At 40.4% G+C, this 19,028-nt stretch overlaps 2 protein-coding genes across 7 annotated transcripts in view; one reads left to right on the top strand and one right to left on the bottom strand.

Annotated features, from left to right (window-relative positions):
- Nucleotides 1–15,028, top strand: part of LCORL (ligand dependent nuclear receptor corepressor like) — a 125,397-nt gene extending 110,369 nt beyond the window's left edge. For 3 of the 6 annotated variants that reach the window (XM_045834486.1, XM_045834489.1, XM_045834490.1), the window contains 2 exons: nucleotides 4,140–4,166; nucleotides 12,749–12,849. In XM_045834486.1, the coding sequence (XP_045690442.1) occupies nucleotides 4,140–4,165 (26 nt within the window). In that variant the 3' untranslated portion in view covers nucleotide 4,166; nucleotides 12,749–12,849. Of the gene's footprint in view, nucleotides 1–4,139; nucleotides 4,167–12,748 lie in introns of all 6 variants that reach the window. The other 3 variants (XM_045834488.1, XM_045834493.1, XM_045834492.1) reach the window with 2 other exon arrangements.
- Nucleotides 15,029–15,175: 147 nt separating this feature from the next.
- Nucleotides 15,176–19,028, bottom strand: part of NCAPG (non-SMC condensin I complex subunit G) — a 32,083-nt gene continuing 28,230 nt past the window's right edge. Inside the window, exons 17-21 of the mRNA XM_045834495.1 lie at nucleotides 18,830–18,991; nucleotides 18,436–18,592; nucleotides 17,910–17,996; nucleotides 16,283–16,352; nucleotides 15,176–15,385 (exon numbers count right to left, since the gene is read on the bottom strand). Of these exons, the coding sequence (XP_045690451.1) occupies nucleotides 15,265–15,385; nucleotides 16,283–16,352; nucleotides 17,910–17,996; nucleotides 18,436–18,592; nucleotides 18,830–18,991 (597 nt within the window). The 3' untranslated portion in view covers nucleotides 15,176–15,264. The remainder of the gene's footprint in view (nucleotides 15,386–16,282; nucleotides 16,353–17,909; nucleotides 17,997–18,435; nucleotides 18,593–18,829; nucleotides 18,992–19,028) is intronic.

Below are 19,028 nucleotides of genomic sequence, written 5' to 3'. Positions count from 1 at the left end.
TTTCGGTCATTTTGTGATCATGTAAAAGCAATTTTAGTACATTTAGAGTTGTTTTCACCTTTTCTCATTTTAAAAATTATCAGTACTATTTCCTGTTCTGCTTAAAGTTTTATCTTTTTACTGATAACTTTCCTTCTTTATTTTTAACATTCTTTTTTTTTAATTAATCAAGGACATCTTTATAAAGTTGTACTTAAAACAATATTTGTTGTATTTATCTGATTTTTAAATGTTCTTTAAGGTGTTATTTTTTTTCTCATTATTCTGGGTATTTCATACTTCTTTTTGCCTTTTTGGAAATAACACTAAAATTCATTATTAGTTTTATATGTGTTTCTGTTCTTCATAGAGTAATTAGTGACTGAAGACCTGAGAGACTTTTAACAATAGAACTTTTCTAGAAAAATTCCTAGTGCAATGTATATATATAATGAAATATGCAATATTTCTGTTGAGGAAAAGTTTTGCTTCTACCACAAGTGTCTTATTTTTATACATTTCAAAATTAACTGTTCAGATATAGTTTAATACTCAGGAGTTTTAAGATTTATACTTCTCTACATTTGTACTGTTGTATATCTGTAGACATGGAAAGGAGGAAAAAGAAATACAATTCCATTCTATTCTTAGTTCGACAAATATTTAGTGAATGCCTACAATATGCTCTTAGGCACTGCAGAATGTTCAGAAAGTTCCCTTTCCATCTAATTGGGTAAACAAGACCTACATCATTTATTTATCCAACAAATAAAGGGTATTTTATGTTTTAAGGGGGATAGTATATGTTTTGGGGGTTAAAGCCATGGTTTGTGCTATCAGTGCTTATCATGGAGTTACTGTGAATAGGCAACTCCAGTGGAAAGGTGAATGCTAGGATCCGTGAGAGACGTGGATTTAGGGAGCACACAGGAGGGAAATTGAACCCGGGTTTGGAGAATTAGGCAAGGATTCCTACATAGCCACAGCTAAGCTGAGAGTTCAAGGATGCCAAAGTAGTAGAAGTTGGGAAAGGAGTATTTCAGGCAGAGCAAACTGCATGTCAAAAATGGGGGAGACAAAAAGGCTTGTTTGGAACACTAAGTAATTTTGTTCAAATAGCTGAGGCATAAAATGGGACTTAAGGATGGGGCCGGGGGTAGATGGAAAATGGCAAAAGGTAAAGCTACTGAGGGAAGCACAGCCCAAACTGTGAGTTAATGAAAAAAATATTTTGAGCCCTACTAGTGACATTAATGGAGAAAAATAGATACATTTATGAAAATAGCTATGAAGTAGAATCGATACTTCTAAGAGAGTAGAGGAATGAAGGATAACATCCAGGTTTGGAGCTTAAATACCTGGATAGGTGGTAGTACCTGCTCTGAGGTATGAGAGAACGTGTGCTCTATTCAGTTTTAGACATACGGAATCCTGGGTATCCAGTGAGACGTTGAGGAAGCAATTACTTAAGGTGGAGTTCTGCTCAGGAGAGAGTTCTGAGCTAGAGGTAAAGACTTGGTGTCAGCGAGTCATTGAAGAGATTGTGTTCAGTGTAAAATGGGACGAGCCTAGGACCCCAGGGCCCCAAGGATATGGAGAAAAGAAAGACGGCGTACAAAGGAAACTGGTAAGAGTGGCCAGTGGGTGAGAGGAAGGCAGGAGAGGGTGGTGAAAAGGAAGTGCATCATAGCTGGAGAAAACGGCAGTGTAACAACTGTCAGTAACAGGTCAAGTAAGCCTTGGTACATTTCCATTGAACACAGCACAAGAGGTTATTTTACTGATTTGGGAGAGAGCAGTATGGTGGACTAAGAGAGCCAGAAGCCTTGTGATTGAGTACATGCAGGGGGAGGAAATTAGCACGGAAAACTATAAATGGCTACGATTGGAGAGGAGATAGGGAAGTAATGAAAGGGAAGCCCTGTTTAAGGCAGGTTTATAAAGAAAATAAAGTTAGATGCCAGTGGGAGAAGCCAGTAGAAAATGAAAGGAGGAAGATACAAAACCGAAATGGCAAGCAGTGAAAGTGGGGTGAAGCCCCTGATTTCATTATTGGATATTATGGAGCATCATTAGCAAGATTGGCCTTGGCCACAAGAGTCACTTCTCTCTTAAAACATGAGGAGTGAGAGATATATGAGGACAAAAAAATCTCTTTGTAAGTTCATGGGCAGAATGTTAAGCATCTTAGAATCCATTTTGGAATCAAGAGGTAGTCTAAGACTTGTATGGCGGGTGTTAGTAATGTGGATAGGTTTAAAATACTGTCCCAAGAAATAACTGGATTGAACAGCTTTGGGATTTTATCTCTGCTGCCAGAACGTAAGCATAGAGAAAGGTGGGCCTTGGATGTAATCCTTATTGCGTACACCAGGCGGGTGTAACAGGACAAGAGATCGAGCCAAGAATGAGTTGTGTGAACAGTGAGAAACTGTGTGATGGAGGTGTGATTCCAGTGTCTTTTCCAAGAGGAGCACACGGTATACATCTGAGGGGAGAGCAAAATGGGGTGGATGAAGGGCTAGTTGCAAGAGATTATTTTGATTGATAATGGAGTGTGACTCTTGAAAATAATAGAGACCTTTTTAATATCAATGTCTTTTGAGTTCCCGGAGCAAATACGTGCCTTTTCCCAACTGATACATATCTGAGCATAAACACACTGCCTGTGGACACCTCTGAGGACGCTGTAAAGCTAGAGTAACCTAATGTGAGCTTGAAGCTACTAAATTCATAGGTCTCATCCTAAAATGTTAAATTTCCCTCATAAAAACTGAGAATTCAAGTTGACACTTTGATTTGGATTCTGAGATGACTCAAAAATGTTCAGTTTCCTTCGCCTCTCCTGTTTTGTCATCTCTTCTCAAGAATGACAGAACATGCATTTTCTTTTCATTCTGAATGCTGGTTTTCACACAGGTATATAACTGATGGGTGCTCTTTAATTAACAGTATAGTATTCCTCATCAACCTGAAACCCAGACTAACCACGCATCTTTTGGTCCTACTTCGAACATTCTACCAAATCTTTTGAGTCTTAACTCAAGATATTCTTTTAAATTTGTATGGTTGAGGCAACCCTTGACACAAAATATCCTTAACCTTTTAAAATAAAATTTAAAGTTCATGGTTTCTTCATGTGCCATTATTTAGCATCATTATTATCACTTAATGGGAAAACTATGAAGCTAGAGTAGATGATTTTCTAAATTTCATTTTGATAGGAAAAAAAAAAAGGTTCCAAATGATTCACCGTCACCCTGAATCTAATCTGCTGCACAGGCATTCCGGAGATGTATTCCAGGAAATACAGAAGGCCAGGGGGTCTGTGTGCAAGGGTCCTGTGGTGGTGAAATGCTGAGAAAGGCTCTGTTGTCCCTCCTGTGCTTCCTGAGTCCCAGCGCCCCATTAACATGCTGAACTGTGTTCTCCAACTATGTGTATGTGACTTCCTATGTCCTACCGAACACAGCCTGGGGAACATCATCGGGAAAGGTTGCTGTGCATGGTTTCGTACTAGGGTTTTTCTGTATTTACTGTGATACTCCCAGAAAGAATGCATGAACTTGGGGAACGTATCAAAAATATTCCAAGTTGTTCGGGGCAACATAAGTATAAATTGAAGAAAGATTATTTGGTTGATTTTCCGTACTAGTGGATATGGGGTATAAAATCATTTTTAAACATAATATTAATTCTCTAATTCAGGAGCCTGGCCCATGTCCCACTTTGGAAGTAGAGTTTTCTTGGAGCACCACCTTTCACTGACTTAACTTTCTGTTGCTGGTTTTGTGCCACACACGGGAGCTGAGCTGAGTAACTGCAACAGAGATCACACAGAGCCCTCAGAGCCTAAAGGACTCACCTGGCCCTTCCCAGGAGAAGTGCACTCACTGACCCTGTTCATATCAGTAGAATTTTGAGGTGGAGTGGCTAGAAACAGTTGCTGGATTTTTTTTAGCGAATTAAAGTTGTTATATCCAGAGTACTCCCAAAAGCCATCCACCCCCTGCGATTGCCCACTCCCTCCTCCCACACAATACATTTCTGTCAAATAGTATCTTTGTGGGACCAGACTTGTCTTTACCCAGCAGAGTGATGCTGGGGGAGTCCTGAGTGCCAGTTTTATTGTTTTGTAAATCTCTATTCTCTCCCTGCAGCCTCCAGACCTGCTTTGTCTATATGAGGTAAGTTCAAGGGTCACCCTTCTTTTCCTTAACGAGCTCCTACCACCTGTTAGAGATTGAGCTTGGTGCTTCAGGCCTTAAGTTCCTTCCTCAAGTGTTCTCTCCTTTTGTGCCCCTTTGTTCTAGTTCTTCCCTTAGGAACTCAAAATTCTTAGTTCAGCTCTCCTGGCTACCATCCCCCTCCCCCTCCCCCCAGCTTTCCTGGGCTGTGAACCATTTTCTTTGTAGTGGAGCTGAGCATTCTGTGATTATCATGTTATGCCTACTGAATTCGCCTATCATTAATTATTTTTAAAAAAGAAAGCAGACTGGGTGTCTGAATGATTTCACCTGGCCAAGTTTTATCTTTTTTGTTCAATTAAAAAAAAAAACCTTGGCTCCTTCCTCCCAATTTTAATTCCCAGCAACCTTGAAAATTTATTTGTGACTTTGTTTCTATATTATATAAATACAGAAAGCGAGAACCTATAGACCCCATTAATTTATCCTTTCAAAAATGTCCGTCTCCTGTGTGCCAAGCGGTGTGGTAGACATCTGGGATTACGGTTCCTGCCCTCATGGATCACGTTTATTCGGAAAGACAGACCTTGAGGAGATAATTACACAAATCTTAACTTCTTAATTAGTAGGTGGTGAGTGAGAATTCTTCACAGATTCGATCCAGTCAGGGAAGTGAGGACAGACCTTCCTAAGGACATGGCCATGACACTGAGCTGTGAGTGCTGAGCAGGAGTTAACCAGGGCAGCAGCAGAGAACGAGGAGGGGAGGAATGGCCCTCCAGGAAGAAGGGATTGCACGTTGAAAACAAAACTCCGAGGCATTGTAATTCTTGGCAGGAAGAGGGATAAGACATGCCTGATGCATCCAGGGGCGAGAGAGAAAAGGGAGCATGGCGCGGTGAGGACTGGGGAGTAAGTGACCCCAGACCGGGCAGGCTCCCTGCAGCCATGGTTGTGTGCGTGCGGCGGTTCCGGTCGCTCCTAGAGATCTCCCCCAAATGAGGACCGCACTACTTGAAAACAGTGGTTTAGAAACTGTGGTGTGAAGCAGAGTCACCAGGAAGGCTCGTTCAAAAAGAGATGATTCGACTCCAGCCAGTTTGATTCAGTGGCTGTGGAGTGGGGTTGCTTGCGTTGCTGGTCCAGGGAGCGAGCTTTGAGAACCGTTAGTGTAGAAATTAGTGTTGTGAAGGCAGAGGGACGATTGTATCTTACCTAACATGATCATAATGTTGTGAATTGCCTCTAAAAACTTTCTGTCCTACAGCAAGAAAACTTGCTGTGCTGTTTTCACTTTCATTTAATTAGATTTTCTAATTTCCTGTGTGATTTCTGTAACCCATGGGTTATTTAGAGATGTGTTGTTTAGTTTCCAGATATTTTCCTGTTACTAGCTTCTAACTTAATTCTTATGGCTTTAAAATATGCTTTGTATGATTTTAATCTTTTTTTATTTACCGACATTTGTTTTACGGGTCGGAGTCTACCCAGATCTACATTATTGAATGTTATGTATGTCCTTGAAAATAATGTATATTCTGCCACTCTAGGGTGGAATGTTCTAGAAATGTCAGTTAAGTCCCTTAGTAGAGGGTGCTGTTTAACTCTTTTCCATTCTTACTGCATTTCAGTTTACTCGTTCTGTTGATTTTTTAGAGAGGGGTGTTGAAAACTACAACTGTTATTCTGGATTTTGTTGTTTATCATTTATACTTCTATCAGGTTTTGCTTTATGTATTTTGAAGCTCTGTGATTAGATTCCTACACATTTAGAATTTTCATGTACTTTTGATGGATTGGTTCCTTTATCATATGAAGTGAACGTCTTTTTTAAATCATTGGGGTATAATTGACATATATCATATTAGTTTCAGGTGTACGACATTCTGATTTGATATTGTATGTATTGCAAAATAACCACCACAATGTCACTGTACCTAGTTTTTTTGTTTATTTGTTTTTGTTTTTGTGATGAGATTATTTTAATAAGATTACTCTTGGCAACAAAGGGCTAATTTTACACCACTAGTTAGGGCGAAAAGCAATACCCGAAGGTTCCTCTTGTCCCATGTCTTAAGAGGTCTTCCCATTCTTGCTGGTATGCTGTCTGTGGTGTGCTATCTGTGGTATGAACACAGACATCCAGTCCCACGGGCTGGGTAGAGACTTCCCACCTGGCCCCTTTCCGTCGTCTTTTTCCCCGCCTTGGGAAACAGGCGTGCGCGGGCCAGCATCTCCAGTCTCCAGGGGAACCCGACCCAGATCCCCGAGCGCTCTCTGCAGCTCCCTCAGCGGCTCAGCCACACAGCCTAGCTGACCTAAATTTCCTCACCTCCAAAGTCTGTCTTCTCATTTCAGGAAGATTTCCAAGTTCTCTTTGGACTCCTCTCCGTGCACTGCAGCCTGGAAGCTCACCAGGCTGTAAGCCAGAGCGGATGGTAGTTCTTACCTCCCTCGTTTCCCTTCTTTCAGGGATCGCTGTCATCTTGCACTTCCTGTCTTTCCTGGGCTTAAAGAAAACTTTATATATTTTATCTGTTGCTTAAAATGAAATGGTAAATCCAGTTCTTGTTACTTCTTTGTGGCCAGAAGTCCCAGATTTATTTTTTAACAAATATTTATCCAATGTCTATACGCTAGGTGCTGAAAAAGACCAGCAAGGATCTTTATTTTCATTGTGTTTGTATTTTAGTGAAAGAAAAAATGAAGTAGAAAACACAAGGCAGTGGTCAATTGTATTAGTGAAATTAGGAGATGTAGGAATTTCTCGGGAGCTGCTGTAGGTTGAGTAGTCAGGAAAACCCTTGTGAAGGAGTGTCGCGTCGCTGTGGGGGCAGGTGAGACCTCTAGGGCGCGTTGCTGGCTGAAACTGAGTATTATGAGAACCCTAAAGAGAAATCACTGGATAAGAAGGAAGGAAAGCCTGGGACTCAGCCTTGAGAACTTCCAGCATGAATTAGCCAGGTAGAGGAGTATGACCTGCAGTGGGAAGAAGCAGAGAAAGCCAGCATTGTGTGCTTTGTCTCAAAGCCAAAAAAAGTTTCATGAAAGAGGATGTCTTACTTTGCTTGGGCTACCATTAAAAAGCAACAAAAAATAAAAACAAAGAAACATTACATGGCAAACAACAGAAATTTATTTTCTCACAGCTCTGGAAGCTAGAAAGCAAGACCAAGGTCTGAAGGGTTCGTTTCCCTTCCTGGCCTTCAGGTGGCCACCTTCCTGTCCTCTGGTGTCCTCTGCACTTACAGATACACCAACCCCATCATCTTGGGCCCCACCCTGTGACCTCAATTCACCTTCATTACCTCCTAAAGGTCGGGTCTCTCAATATGGGGGGTTGGACCTTCAACATATAGATATGGGAGGTGCACAGTTCAGTCCGTAGCAGAGGAAATGGCCAACAGAGTTTTGAATATTGCTAGGAAGGCAAAAAGTTGAAAACTATAACATCATACACTAGACTTACGAATTCATTGGTGACTGTAGTGCTGTTTTCATAAAGTGAAAGACCTAGAGGCCAGATTGATGTGGGTTAAGGATAAGACAATGGTGATAGCAAGTATAGGGGAACTCATTAAAATAGTGTTAACTCCAGAATTTGCAGTTAAATGGCTGAGTTCAAATTTGACAGTTTTATGTACTTTAGAGTAACTATTGCAATTCCGAGCCCCACACCAGAAAACATTTTTTCCCTGCCTATAGCTTCCTTCCTTTTCCCTTTGTAAAGATGAATTCATTTGTGAAATTCAACCTCAAGGATACTCTTAAGGTGGCTCTCAGAAACGTTCGTCTGGGCTCTCATACTTTTGATTTACCTTGAGAAATGGAAAGATGGCTGGCAGCTCCTCATTTAGTTAACTATGAGGAAACTTCGTGCTCTGCTTCCATCGCTCTCCTAAATGGAACCACCACAGCCCCTCAGGGTGTCTTCCTGTCTGAAACCCGTGGATCAGACACTCGCCATGTGTTGGTATTCTGAAGTGGTAGATGAGTGGATGCTAGCCTGGTGAGTCATGATAGAACTACATTCCCAGAGTTAGCATGCAAGGCAGGGTCGTAGGCCACTGGCCCCGAAGACTTCCCCTCAGTTCTGTGCCCCGGTGAGTCTTCTCACACCTGTGCGCCTCCACCGGTGGTGCTTAGAATGGAGTGAGGTAATGCAAAAAGAAGGCTTTTGGCGCAGTGCCTGACTTATAGCAGCTCCATAAATATTTTCAGGCCTGTCTTAATCACACTAAAATTTACTGTTTCCTGCAACTTGGCGAGATTACATTAAAGTGCACTGTCTAAATGGCAAATGAGCTATAATGTATCTCCAGTAATAAAACAAGTTTAAATTCTTAGAGCTGGATTAAAAAAAATTGTTTTTTCTTATAATTATCAGTGACTGTCAATTTAAATGACCCACAAAAGATTTTCATCTTTCATACTTTGCAAATGCACGTATTCTATAAACTTGCACTCAGATGGTATAGGGAGGCTCTCCTTCAGGGTGGGTGCAGTCCCTAAAATATTAAAAATAGGCTTAGGTGTCTTAATCATTTCAACATTCTTTGCCCTTGTTCGGTTTTCACCTACCACGCGGGTTAGGATAAGTACCGCTTTTCCAGCTTCTTCCTCCTTCCACCAAAGTATGCAGTGTTAAACTAACCCTTGGCATCTGTCTACAGCTGTGTGTGGCTTTTAGAGCATGTGAGCGGGCTGTCATCAGGTCATCAGGAATGTGTAAGGCAAGCAGGGAAGAGGTCTTATTTTTCTTCCTACAGATGAAAATCAGGCTGAAGGAGGCTAAGGCTCCTTGTCCAAAGTAAGGTCAGTAGGCTGATGATTATTAGTGTCCGAATAGGATCCAGGTCTTCACATTCTTTCTCCTAATTCTCCGCTTTCAAGGAGTCTGCCGTATGCACTGTTGCTGAGGTTTCGATAGAATTCTGGATATGGAGATAAGAAGCCACTTTTTCAGGCAATTTAAATGCTACTGCTTCAGCTTTCTAATTATGATGTAAAGCAGAAAAGCCATGAAATAAAAGTTAATAAATTTGACACCAAATTTAGAGTGGGTTTATGACAGAGTCGCCATAAGCAGACACAGACAACTTAGGAGCGAGGCAGGGCGGGCGTGGGAATGGGGTTGTAAAACACGCAGAACGAAGGGCTTATCTGAACTGCGCACCTGCAAGGAAAAGGTCATCAACTGGCCAAGAACACGGCAAAGGAAAATGAAAGATGGCTTCCAAGAAATGAAAATACGCTTCAGCTTCCTCATGTGAAAATTGCAGATGAAACAGTGGCACGCCCTTCTTTACCTGTCATTGCCGCCCACACCCCTCGGTTCCACCACCTGTTGGTGAGCGCGTGGAGGAAGAAAGGCATTTCCATATTAAGAGTGTGAAAGGGCGCAGTCTATGAGGGCATTTGGTGAAGACCCATCAAAATGGAAAAGCACCCTTTGACCCAGCCATCCTGCTAGACATCGGCGCTGTGGTTAACCTGCACACACACAGTAAGACTCAGTGATTCACATTTTAAGCAAAAGATTGGAACAGCCTAAAGGTCTTATCAACTGAAAACCAATGTAGTAAATTATGACCGATCTATGGAGTGGAATTCTATGTAGGTATCAAAGTATCAAGTATTCACTATACAAATACGAAGCAACCTGGAAAATATACATATTTTTATTTTTTTACTGTTTTATTTTTCAATTACAGTTTATATCCAATATTATTTTATATTAGTTTCAGGTGTGCAGCATAGTGGTTAGACAATCACGCATTTTACTAAGTGTTCCCCCTGATAATTCCCATACCCACCTAGCACCATACATAGTACAGTATTATTGACTATATTCCCTATGCTATCAAAATATACACATTTTTTAAAGCAAGTACAGAACAGTATGCAGGATTGTATAGGAGGAAATAGTTGAAACACAAATATGTATATATGTCAATGTGAAGAATACCCAAGAAATAATGGCCACCTGGAGTTGTGAAACTTTGCTGTATAAATCATTTTGCGGTGATTTTCTAAACACAGGACCTATTTTTATAATATACAAAAGTACTTTAAAAAGTACATCAAGTAAAATTGAATGATTATTAATCTCTCACTTCGTACCAATGTGTATGATTATGCCACAAATTCCTGGCATTAAACCTAGTTTAGTCAAAATTTTAGCTTCCAAATATGAAGGTATATTTGTTAAAAATTAATCTAGCTTGCAGATTCTATGTCTATCTCATGTTTATATTTCATAGTGCTGTCTAGTGGGTACTCAATAAGTGTTAAATAATTTAATACCATAGAAATGGAATTGAAAAGTACTCTAGTTGATAGTAGGTTAATTAGAGATTCAGGTTCTTCTGTTAGGTCACATGCATGTGGTTAGAACACTGGGGGAAAAGTTTATTTTTCTATTTTCCTATACCTCAGTTTCACTATCATTTTTTAAAATGGGGTGAAGGTTATCTAGAAAGTTCTAGCTCCGCTGTTCTCTCTGTTAGCAGTTCATAAGGTAGCTGTATTCTTCTCTTACTACTATTTTATAGATCAGTGGTGCCCCAACTTCGTCCACTCACTAGGTTTGTGTATATTTGTGAATTACACATGCCAATCTATATATTAGCACTAACATTTAGCTCTTTTTTCTCCCTATGCACGTGTATGGGAAGAGAAACTGTGTATAGTTTTGGGCATCCCTTGAGTGTGTGTGCCCGAATTTAGAGTACGGCACACTCTCTAGAAAAGTGAAAGCAAACAAAAACCCTGTCTTCACAGTATGGCAAAGAAGAACGAACGCAGTTATTACTCTGCAATGAATATACCTTTGCCAATCAAATAACAAACAGGAAACAGAAGTTTTTATGACCATGATTTTGGTGCTCCATGCCGTTTTTTGTTGGGGGTTTTTTTGAGTTGGATACTTGATATATTTCTCTACCAAGGTACCTCGATTAATATGACTGTACTTTCATAGCCTGCCTTAGTTTCTTAAAGAAGTGTACATCAAGTGTTTTTTTAAATCCTCACCCGAGTACATGCTTATTTGAGAGAACCATTGATGTGAGAAACAGATCGGTTGCCTCCTGTACACACCCCGACCAGGGACCAAGCCCACAACCTTAGGTACTCGTCCTGATGGGGAACTGAATCCACAGCCTTTTGGGGGGTGCACAGGACAACACTCCAACCCAGCGAGCCATCCGGCCAGGGCACGTGATACTTTTAGCACACGGAAGTGCGAATCCTGGAGCTGTTGGAGGAAAAGAAAGCATCGCCGCTGCATCCGAGCTCTGCTAACTTGAAAAACAAAATGAGGTTCATGGGAGCACATCAGTCTAATAGTAAACGATGTAAATATTTCCAAAAACCAGTTAAGACCTGATAGGAAAATACTGCTTTGGATCTCTAACTCGTCACATATTAGGCCATGATGTACTTTGAATATAATCCTATTCATCAGATCTGTGTGTTTTGGCTTTTTCAGTGGTTTACTATTTTTAACGAATAATCTTTTAAGCTAGTTCAGAGTTTTTGTCAGTTTGTTCCCTTTCCATAGAAACTCATTCGGTGGAGCTGGGACTGCTCGCCTAGGAAGAATTCAGGGAGAACATGGTAGCTGTTAAAATGTGTAACGGGTTAAATCGCTCTGGTTTCTGGGTGCCAGTCGCTCTTGAATGGCAAAGGAGTCCGTTGCGTGAGAGGCAAGGAGGGACTGGGAAAATGCTGCTGAAGCCTGGATGCTGCTGCCGTTCACCAGCTGCAACAAGCCACAGTGCATTTTCCGCTTTCCTGATGGGTCAGATCTGTGTGGTTGGGTAAAGCTTAGGAATGCTGTCCAACCAGCCTAACCAGTTAAATAGCAAATGAGCTGGCGCACAGCAAGCCAGTTAGTTCATAAACATAAGGTTCACGTCTAAAGATGTGAACTGACTCCCAGGAAGACTCGGGATTACCTGTGCACTGCTTGTCAAGTGGACTCTAACTGTAAAGGTTTCCATCAGGGAGCCAGGAGACAGGCACAAGGGAAGAGCAAGGAGTGGATTGCAGTTCCAGCCCCGTGACTGCAGCCTCAGGCGTGTATCTGCGCTTAACTCCCCAGGACTCATTTATCATCATGAGGATACGTGCGCTAACCTTGCTCACTTGTTTCGAAATGTGAATGAATAATACATGTGAATGTTCCTAGCACATAGTAGGCATTCAACACAGGTTAAGTCCATTCGGTCTTCAAGTGGCTCTCTGATCCTTGGTAGGCTAAAGGACAAGTTCAAAGGGATGAACCCTGCCACGCTCAGTTCTGCATGCTGATGAAGTCTGTATATGCAGAGATTTTTTTATCCAGTGGAATCTGGGGGACTGACCTCTCGAGTTCGTGGCTTACATTTGTATTACATGCAGTTCAGTAAAGAGGCAGGAGCTAACAACAACACAACAAAAAACCTCTTGTACTTTCAGGGTAGTAAATGCATTTTAGAAGTCCCAGCGATAAAACTACTAAATTTTCTTTTACATGGTTGATAATTTCTTTGAAAGTGAACAGTAAAACTGAAATGCTTTACACTTTTTTCTTGCAGCATGCTACAAATGAAAACGGACGAGAAACTGAATTCGTCTGATGGGAATGCAGCAAGCTGTCCCCTGAGCCCCATTAAGATGTGCCTTAATCGTCCCGCTGGATGGAATCTGAGTTTGACAGCAGCGTCTCTGGCAAGCTGCACGGTTCATAACCAAAATCTCCAAAGTGAAGAGAAATAGATTGCAGTTCTTCTTGCACTATCCTTCTTTTGTACGTCAGCATTCTTTTTTCTGAACAATAAGCATTTATCGATTGACCTTGAAATTTCTAGTCCTGTGATTTGTCTTTATATAAAATCATTAGCATTAATCACTTTGATTCTTTGTATGTTTTTTACATGTTTTACATCAGACCATTGTGGAATTTTTGCAGTACAGATGGATTTTGATGTTTCTCCTTCTAATGGTATTTTCTCGATTTTTTTATGCCCTAAGTTTAAATATATAACTGTCCCGTTTTATTTCTGTGCTCAAAGTTTTAATATATAATGGATTATGTGACTTAGAAGGCTAGTGTTGTAAAGGTTTGTGATGATGACCTGACCCATGAACAGCTGTGCAACAGGTGGATACCAACTACCTCGAAGTAAATTGGCGAAAGGCAAAGGTATCTCTTAGAAGTCTATCTTTTTCGAAGTTATATATGTATAGAAAAATTGATCATAGCTTATCATCAAGTAGCATGTTTGCATTCATCGGAGAATTTGAGCTGACCAGTTTTCTTTCTCTGTAATTTTAACCCTTGGGACCCCGTGGGCTGTAGGAACAGTGGCACAACTGCATGTTTACCGTTCAGCAAATACGTGCCTCTCACAGACAAGAGTACTGTTGGGTTTCTGTAAGTTACCAGTTTGGAATGAAACATGGTAAATGGATTTACATCTATTGATTTTATTGTATTTTAGCCATTTATTTTAAAGTGTAAAGGGATGGTTTTTTTTCACCAGGTTATTCCTTCCTTTTAACTCTAATAGTGCAAAAGCACAGCTTCAGCAATGGCTTATGTGATTGTGTCTAAAACTTGAATAGTAAGAATACTAAAGGTTTGGTGCTTAATTTATTTCTCCCAGCCAGACAAAGAAAGCTTTGATATGGTGTCCGTGTAAATATACAAGAACATGGCTCCTTCCCTTGGGATAGCCTGGCTACGAGGTAAATGGTGTTTAGTTCGTGGACACTGTAAGTCCTCATTTCTCTTCCCCCACCCCCAAATATTTCTAAAGCAGGAATTTAACAAAAGACTTACGTCAAGAATCAGAAGCACAGGAAAAGACAGAGAGCCAACAGAATGAAAGTCATCTATTTTTCATTGTTTTGTATCACCACCGTATCTGCCTTGTCCTTTTTCTTAAGCATTCTTACTTTGTTACTTCCAGACTCCTTTTGTATTTCCGAGTTTTATAAAGCACATGTGTATGTATGTAATATAGCAGTTTGGTTCTAAAAAGCACAACAATCTTAACTTTAGTTCCAACTTAGAACATCACTTTAAGTAATTGGCCTCTGGTAAATAAAGCACAATTATTAAAACATCCAATGTTAGGGCATTTCTGTGCTGAGTAGTAAAGAGAAAAGGCAACTATCAGATGGATAAGGAAAGGTGTTTTGGTGGGTGTTGCGGAAGGAAAGGGGACTGATGGCATACAGTGCACGTCTTAAGTCGGGCAAGTGCCAGTTCCAGAAGGTAGACAAAACCGACACTGAAGAAATAGTACCCGTAAATTAGTATATTGAGGACTTCTTGTCATACTATTTTCCCACTAGTACTTTTTTCATCCACAATACCCTGTCACGCCAAACTCAGAAAACAAGTCCATGACTAGCATGTACATAAGAGCATCTCCCCAGGCCAGGAAACACCATGGTACCAAGCAAACTAGGGTTCTCATGTGCAGATGTTTTAGGAAGAGAGACTGCCCATTAAGGGAGCAGTATCCATGTTTTTAGTGTCAGGAACAAAACAAAACTATCAAAATGAGAACTGTTTTAACTGGAACGCTGGGCACTCTGGTTCATCATACTGGTCCTTCTCCCCAGAAGCGAGCTCATTTCCAACAAGTTTGTGGTACTTCATTTGCCTTTGAGGTGTCGCTTTTTAAATGTGCTCTGACATTAGAAATGTGTTCATCTGTACTGGATCTGCCCCACCCAAGTCATAAGCTTCTCAACCGTAAACCAGTAGCTACACTTCCAAGTTGCCCGTAATGCCACGATCTCACACAGGGGCGCTCGCAGGCATCATCTGGACACCCTGTTTGGAAAGCAGATCCCTAGGCCCACTTTAGCTTCTGATTCAATCCCTGGGACTGACGTAGGCGGTGTGTGGAGCACGTGGCCAGTCACCGCCCTGACACTCCGGCACAGGCCGGGTGATGTGAGGCCATCACACAGCAGACAGTCCTACAAGACATCAGGCAGAATGCTTCTAATGTGGACACGAGGGTAAGTTTATTAAAGCAAAGAACTGAAAATAAAGTACATTTGTAAAAGGAATCCACTTCCATCGTCTCTTCTCCTAATTTACTTCATTGAGAAATTGCTCAAGGTTAAGTTTACTTTTTGTTAGCGCTGCTGTTTTGGCTCGTCTTGGTAATCTCATCCTCATTTCTGATTCTGGCTGTGGAACTTCGTGATCACTAAACAGATGTCGAAAATACACCAATTTAAATACAAGCTTTAAAACCACAGTTTATTTATAAATAAAACTTTTTGTTTCTGACTCTCATTCTATCAGTGTGTAATTGATACCCTAATTCCACTAAGCCTAAAACTAAAATCTCAACCGAAACCAAAAAACCCTGACAGCTATCCAGCATGGAAAACATAGCTAATTTTTTTATACCCCTGTAAAACCTAGTATTATACAGAAAGAAAAAAAAAAACTTTTGTAATGAAGCTTGTAATTAAACAAGACCATAACGACCTCCCAAAAGTTTTTTGGAGAAGAAATGGGGAAAAAAACTAAGTTCTCTTGATTTAGGCAATAAATTCCTAAAACACTATAAATGTCCTATTTCCCCAAAAGATTTTTAAATAAGTCAAAACTTAGTCTAAAAATATACACACAGTTTTTCCAATGAATAAATGAATGTAAGGCAGCTGCAATTTTCAGACTCCAACAGTGGCTAATTGGCAGAAACCAAATATAAACACTATACCACAAATACATCCAAATTATAGACAGAATTAGTCTATTCTAAATGTAGACAGCCCAAACTTAAGTCTCAAGAGTTGTCGATTCAAGATGAGAGGAGTCAAATATACGTGATCACGTCACTAGAATACGTGGAAGTGAAAAATGGAAGAACACATTAAAGGTGGCTACCCAGGAGCAAAGGCCATGGCAACTAACGGGAAGAGCAAATAAGCCATACAGGTCAAGTGCTCTGGATAGTGGAAGGCAGGACGTAGCCGTCACTGATTGCCCTGCACACAGACTGGGTCTCTCTGCTGCGGTAAAACACACTGGAATGTCTCTACTTCTAGACGACAAAAAACGAGACCTGCGCGTGCTCTAGCAGCGCGCGGCATACCTTTCAGAGTCGGCCTCAGAGGTCCGTCGTCTCCTGCTACTCCTGGCAGAAGCTGTCACTTTCCTTCGTCCTTAAAGAGAGTTTGTTAGCAAAATTACCACCTGCTTATTATTATTCTATTCCTGGAATACCTGCACCCTTTACTTTCCCTCTTCAACACATTTCCTCCGAAGTTCCCATCCACCTTGATACCAACTATCGGTAACACAAAGAAAAGGAACTTAAGGAACATTAAAATTTTATTATTTTCTATTGTAAGCTCTGATAATAGGCAAGGGAAAATATGGGAAGCAAGTTGTGCAGAGGCCAATTTTAGTTAGATGTAACTAGAGGAAAAAAAGCATGTGAGACACATGCTCTATAAAGAAAGGGCCTGCACTATGGCTACAGCACAGTGCACAGAGGAGCTAATGACAACTGAAGTAGAAAGGTGGTACGTGAAGCCCATAAACAGGTCCTAAAGAAAGAGAATTTTAATCAGTAAAGTAAAAGCTTCTTGTAAAACACTCAACCATACATACATGGCAAATTTAAATTGTTCTGAAACATTTCAGTATAAAAATTAAGGCCTTTATATGTTGAGAGTTGGAAAAATTCTACTTGCTAGAGATGTACAAGGTTAAGAAGACAAAGCTTGGCCTGGGTGGCTCCCCATCTATGATAACACAAAATCTATTTTTAAAGTTGGCGCTCTGAAGAAAAAAAGTGTTCGAATGGGATAGTATCTGACTAAAAGCAGCCTTGTCAAAACCATGCTGATCAGCGTGATCATTTGGTTGAAATCTGTAAGCCTTATTCATGTGGGACTTGGGTGGTTTTTCCCTCAGACCTTACATACTTGCTTTTAAACTTCTAATGTAATTATCTCCAAGAACATATCCAACAATATGGGACTAATTTGGGACATCCAGCAATTAGCATTGAAATAACTAGCTAGCTACAAAACCATATTATGGCCAGATTCCACTTAGAAAAATATTCAATCTGCATAGAAAAAGTCCTCAAAAAAACATTTTTCAAGGATTAAAATAATGGCTGGCTCATGGGATATTATTAGTGTTCTTTATATTGGTATGCTTGGATGTTATTTCTGTAATAAGCATGCACTACTTTTGTAATAAGATAATAAAACAATTAAAAAAAACTTGAATTACAGATTTTTTTCCAGGTGATCCCCTAATAGTCAACATTTACATTATTCCAACAAATTCCCTTATTGTTGGATATCCCCTGGGAAATAAATTATATTGGGGCCCTATGAAATAAGATGGGGAAAAGGAAAACAGAAGCAACAGAAAAATACCAGGCAGACAAAAGGGACAAAACTGCTTACAACACAAATTACTGATAATATAAAATCACTGATTATTTGCTAATAAAAATCAGTTGAATCCAAATAATCCCTTAAAATGATCTTCTGCATATTTCAAACAAAAGTACTTAGAGCAACACTGATACTATTTTTTAAGATACAAAAGCAAATCCTAATTATCAGCTGAAAGAATTAAAAAGTGCCTAAGACATTTGCCCCCAATGAGACAAAGATAGGAAACTTGCAGAGTAAGTAGTTCACTAGAAAACAAAACTGGAGTTTAACTAACGAAACTAGGCAATCCGTGCACTCTACCTCTGTCCGTCTTCCGCTGAGTGGACTTGGGCGCACGGGTTGCTTTCACGGCCTTGAGAGGGGTCATATATACTTCTTTACTCTTTCCTGTTAAAGGAAATAATGCAGCAGTGTAAAAAAAGTAGCCTCACGTAATATTTTAAATGATCTTTCCAAGTCAGTTTTTCATAAGTTTTTCAGAAATGACAGCCAGCCCCATTAGAAGCTATTCAGAGAGTATCATAAATCGGTGCTCAAAAAAAATGCGAGTAGTGGCAAGTAAGCAAGCAAAACTCCCAAAGAGGAAGTATGGCATCTGGTAAGAAACGTACACACAACAAAGCTATAAAAGCAGAGTGTTTATTCTATTAAGAATGGTATATTCTATTAAGAATAAACACTTAGCAGTTACACACTTTCCCAAGGGGATTAGTTAGAAAAATTTCCCTTTCATTTCTGAAGTCCAATCACATGTCCTAGGAGCGACAGTGTGTCCTGGCAAAGAGAGAAGAGAAGGTGGCGCGTGTTCGGGGCCATGGGCCATTACCATCTCCGTTCTCACAGGCCGTCCCCGTGGCGCTGGCATCCGGCGCTGCCGCAGCCTGGTCACCGTGGTCACCGTGGTCACCGTGGTTGGTCTGTCCTTTTTCTAACTGAGTCTTGATTTTCTCCAAAGCTCTCAGGCACACCCTGTCTTTTACTTGCTGTAACAGAAAACATGAACATTTTTTAAGTGCAGCACTTTCTAATCTTTCAAAAAAGATAGATGCTGATATCAAGTTATTTTACAACGTTCTAAAATTCTACTAAACTTATGAAGGGATTATTTCCTTCCAGTGAGCAAAGGCACAGTGGGTTACCACGTATAGTTTAATACAACCATGGAAATTCTACTTGGATAACATACATACATACATAGTGGTAATTGGAAAGTACTTCACCTCCAGAATCTCATCCAACAGGACCAAAAGATCTTTAGCAAGACTGCTGCTGAGTTCTAAAGAACTCAAGGCTTTTGTGTAGATGCGAATTTCGGGAGAACACGGGCATGTTAAGATCTCATTGCAAATTTTCATAGCCAAGTTGTCATGAACTGTTAAGGCCTAGAAAACCAAGAGAAAAATCCTTGTAAATTGAAAA

This window comes from Phyllostomus hastatus, unplaced genomic scaffold, assembly GCF_019186645.2.
Source record: "Phyllostomus hastatus isolate PE091 unplaced genomic scaffold, TTU_PhHast_1.1 phas_contig_196, whole genome shotgun sequence".
NCBI classification, from domain to species: domain Eukaryota; kingdom Metazoa; phylum Chordata; class Mammalia; order Chiroptera; family Phyllostomidae; genus Phyllostomus; species Phyllostomus hastatus.
The sequence above is the reverse complement of the archived record's forward strand: the minus strand, read 5'-3'. Positions and strand labels throughout refer to the sequence as shown.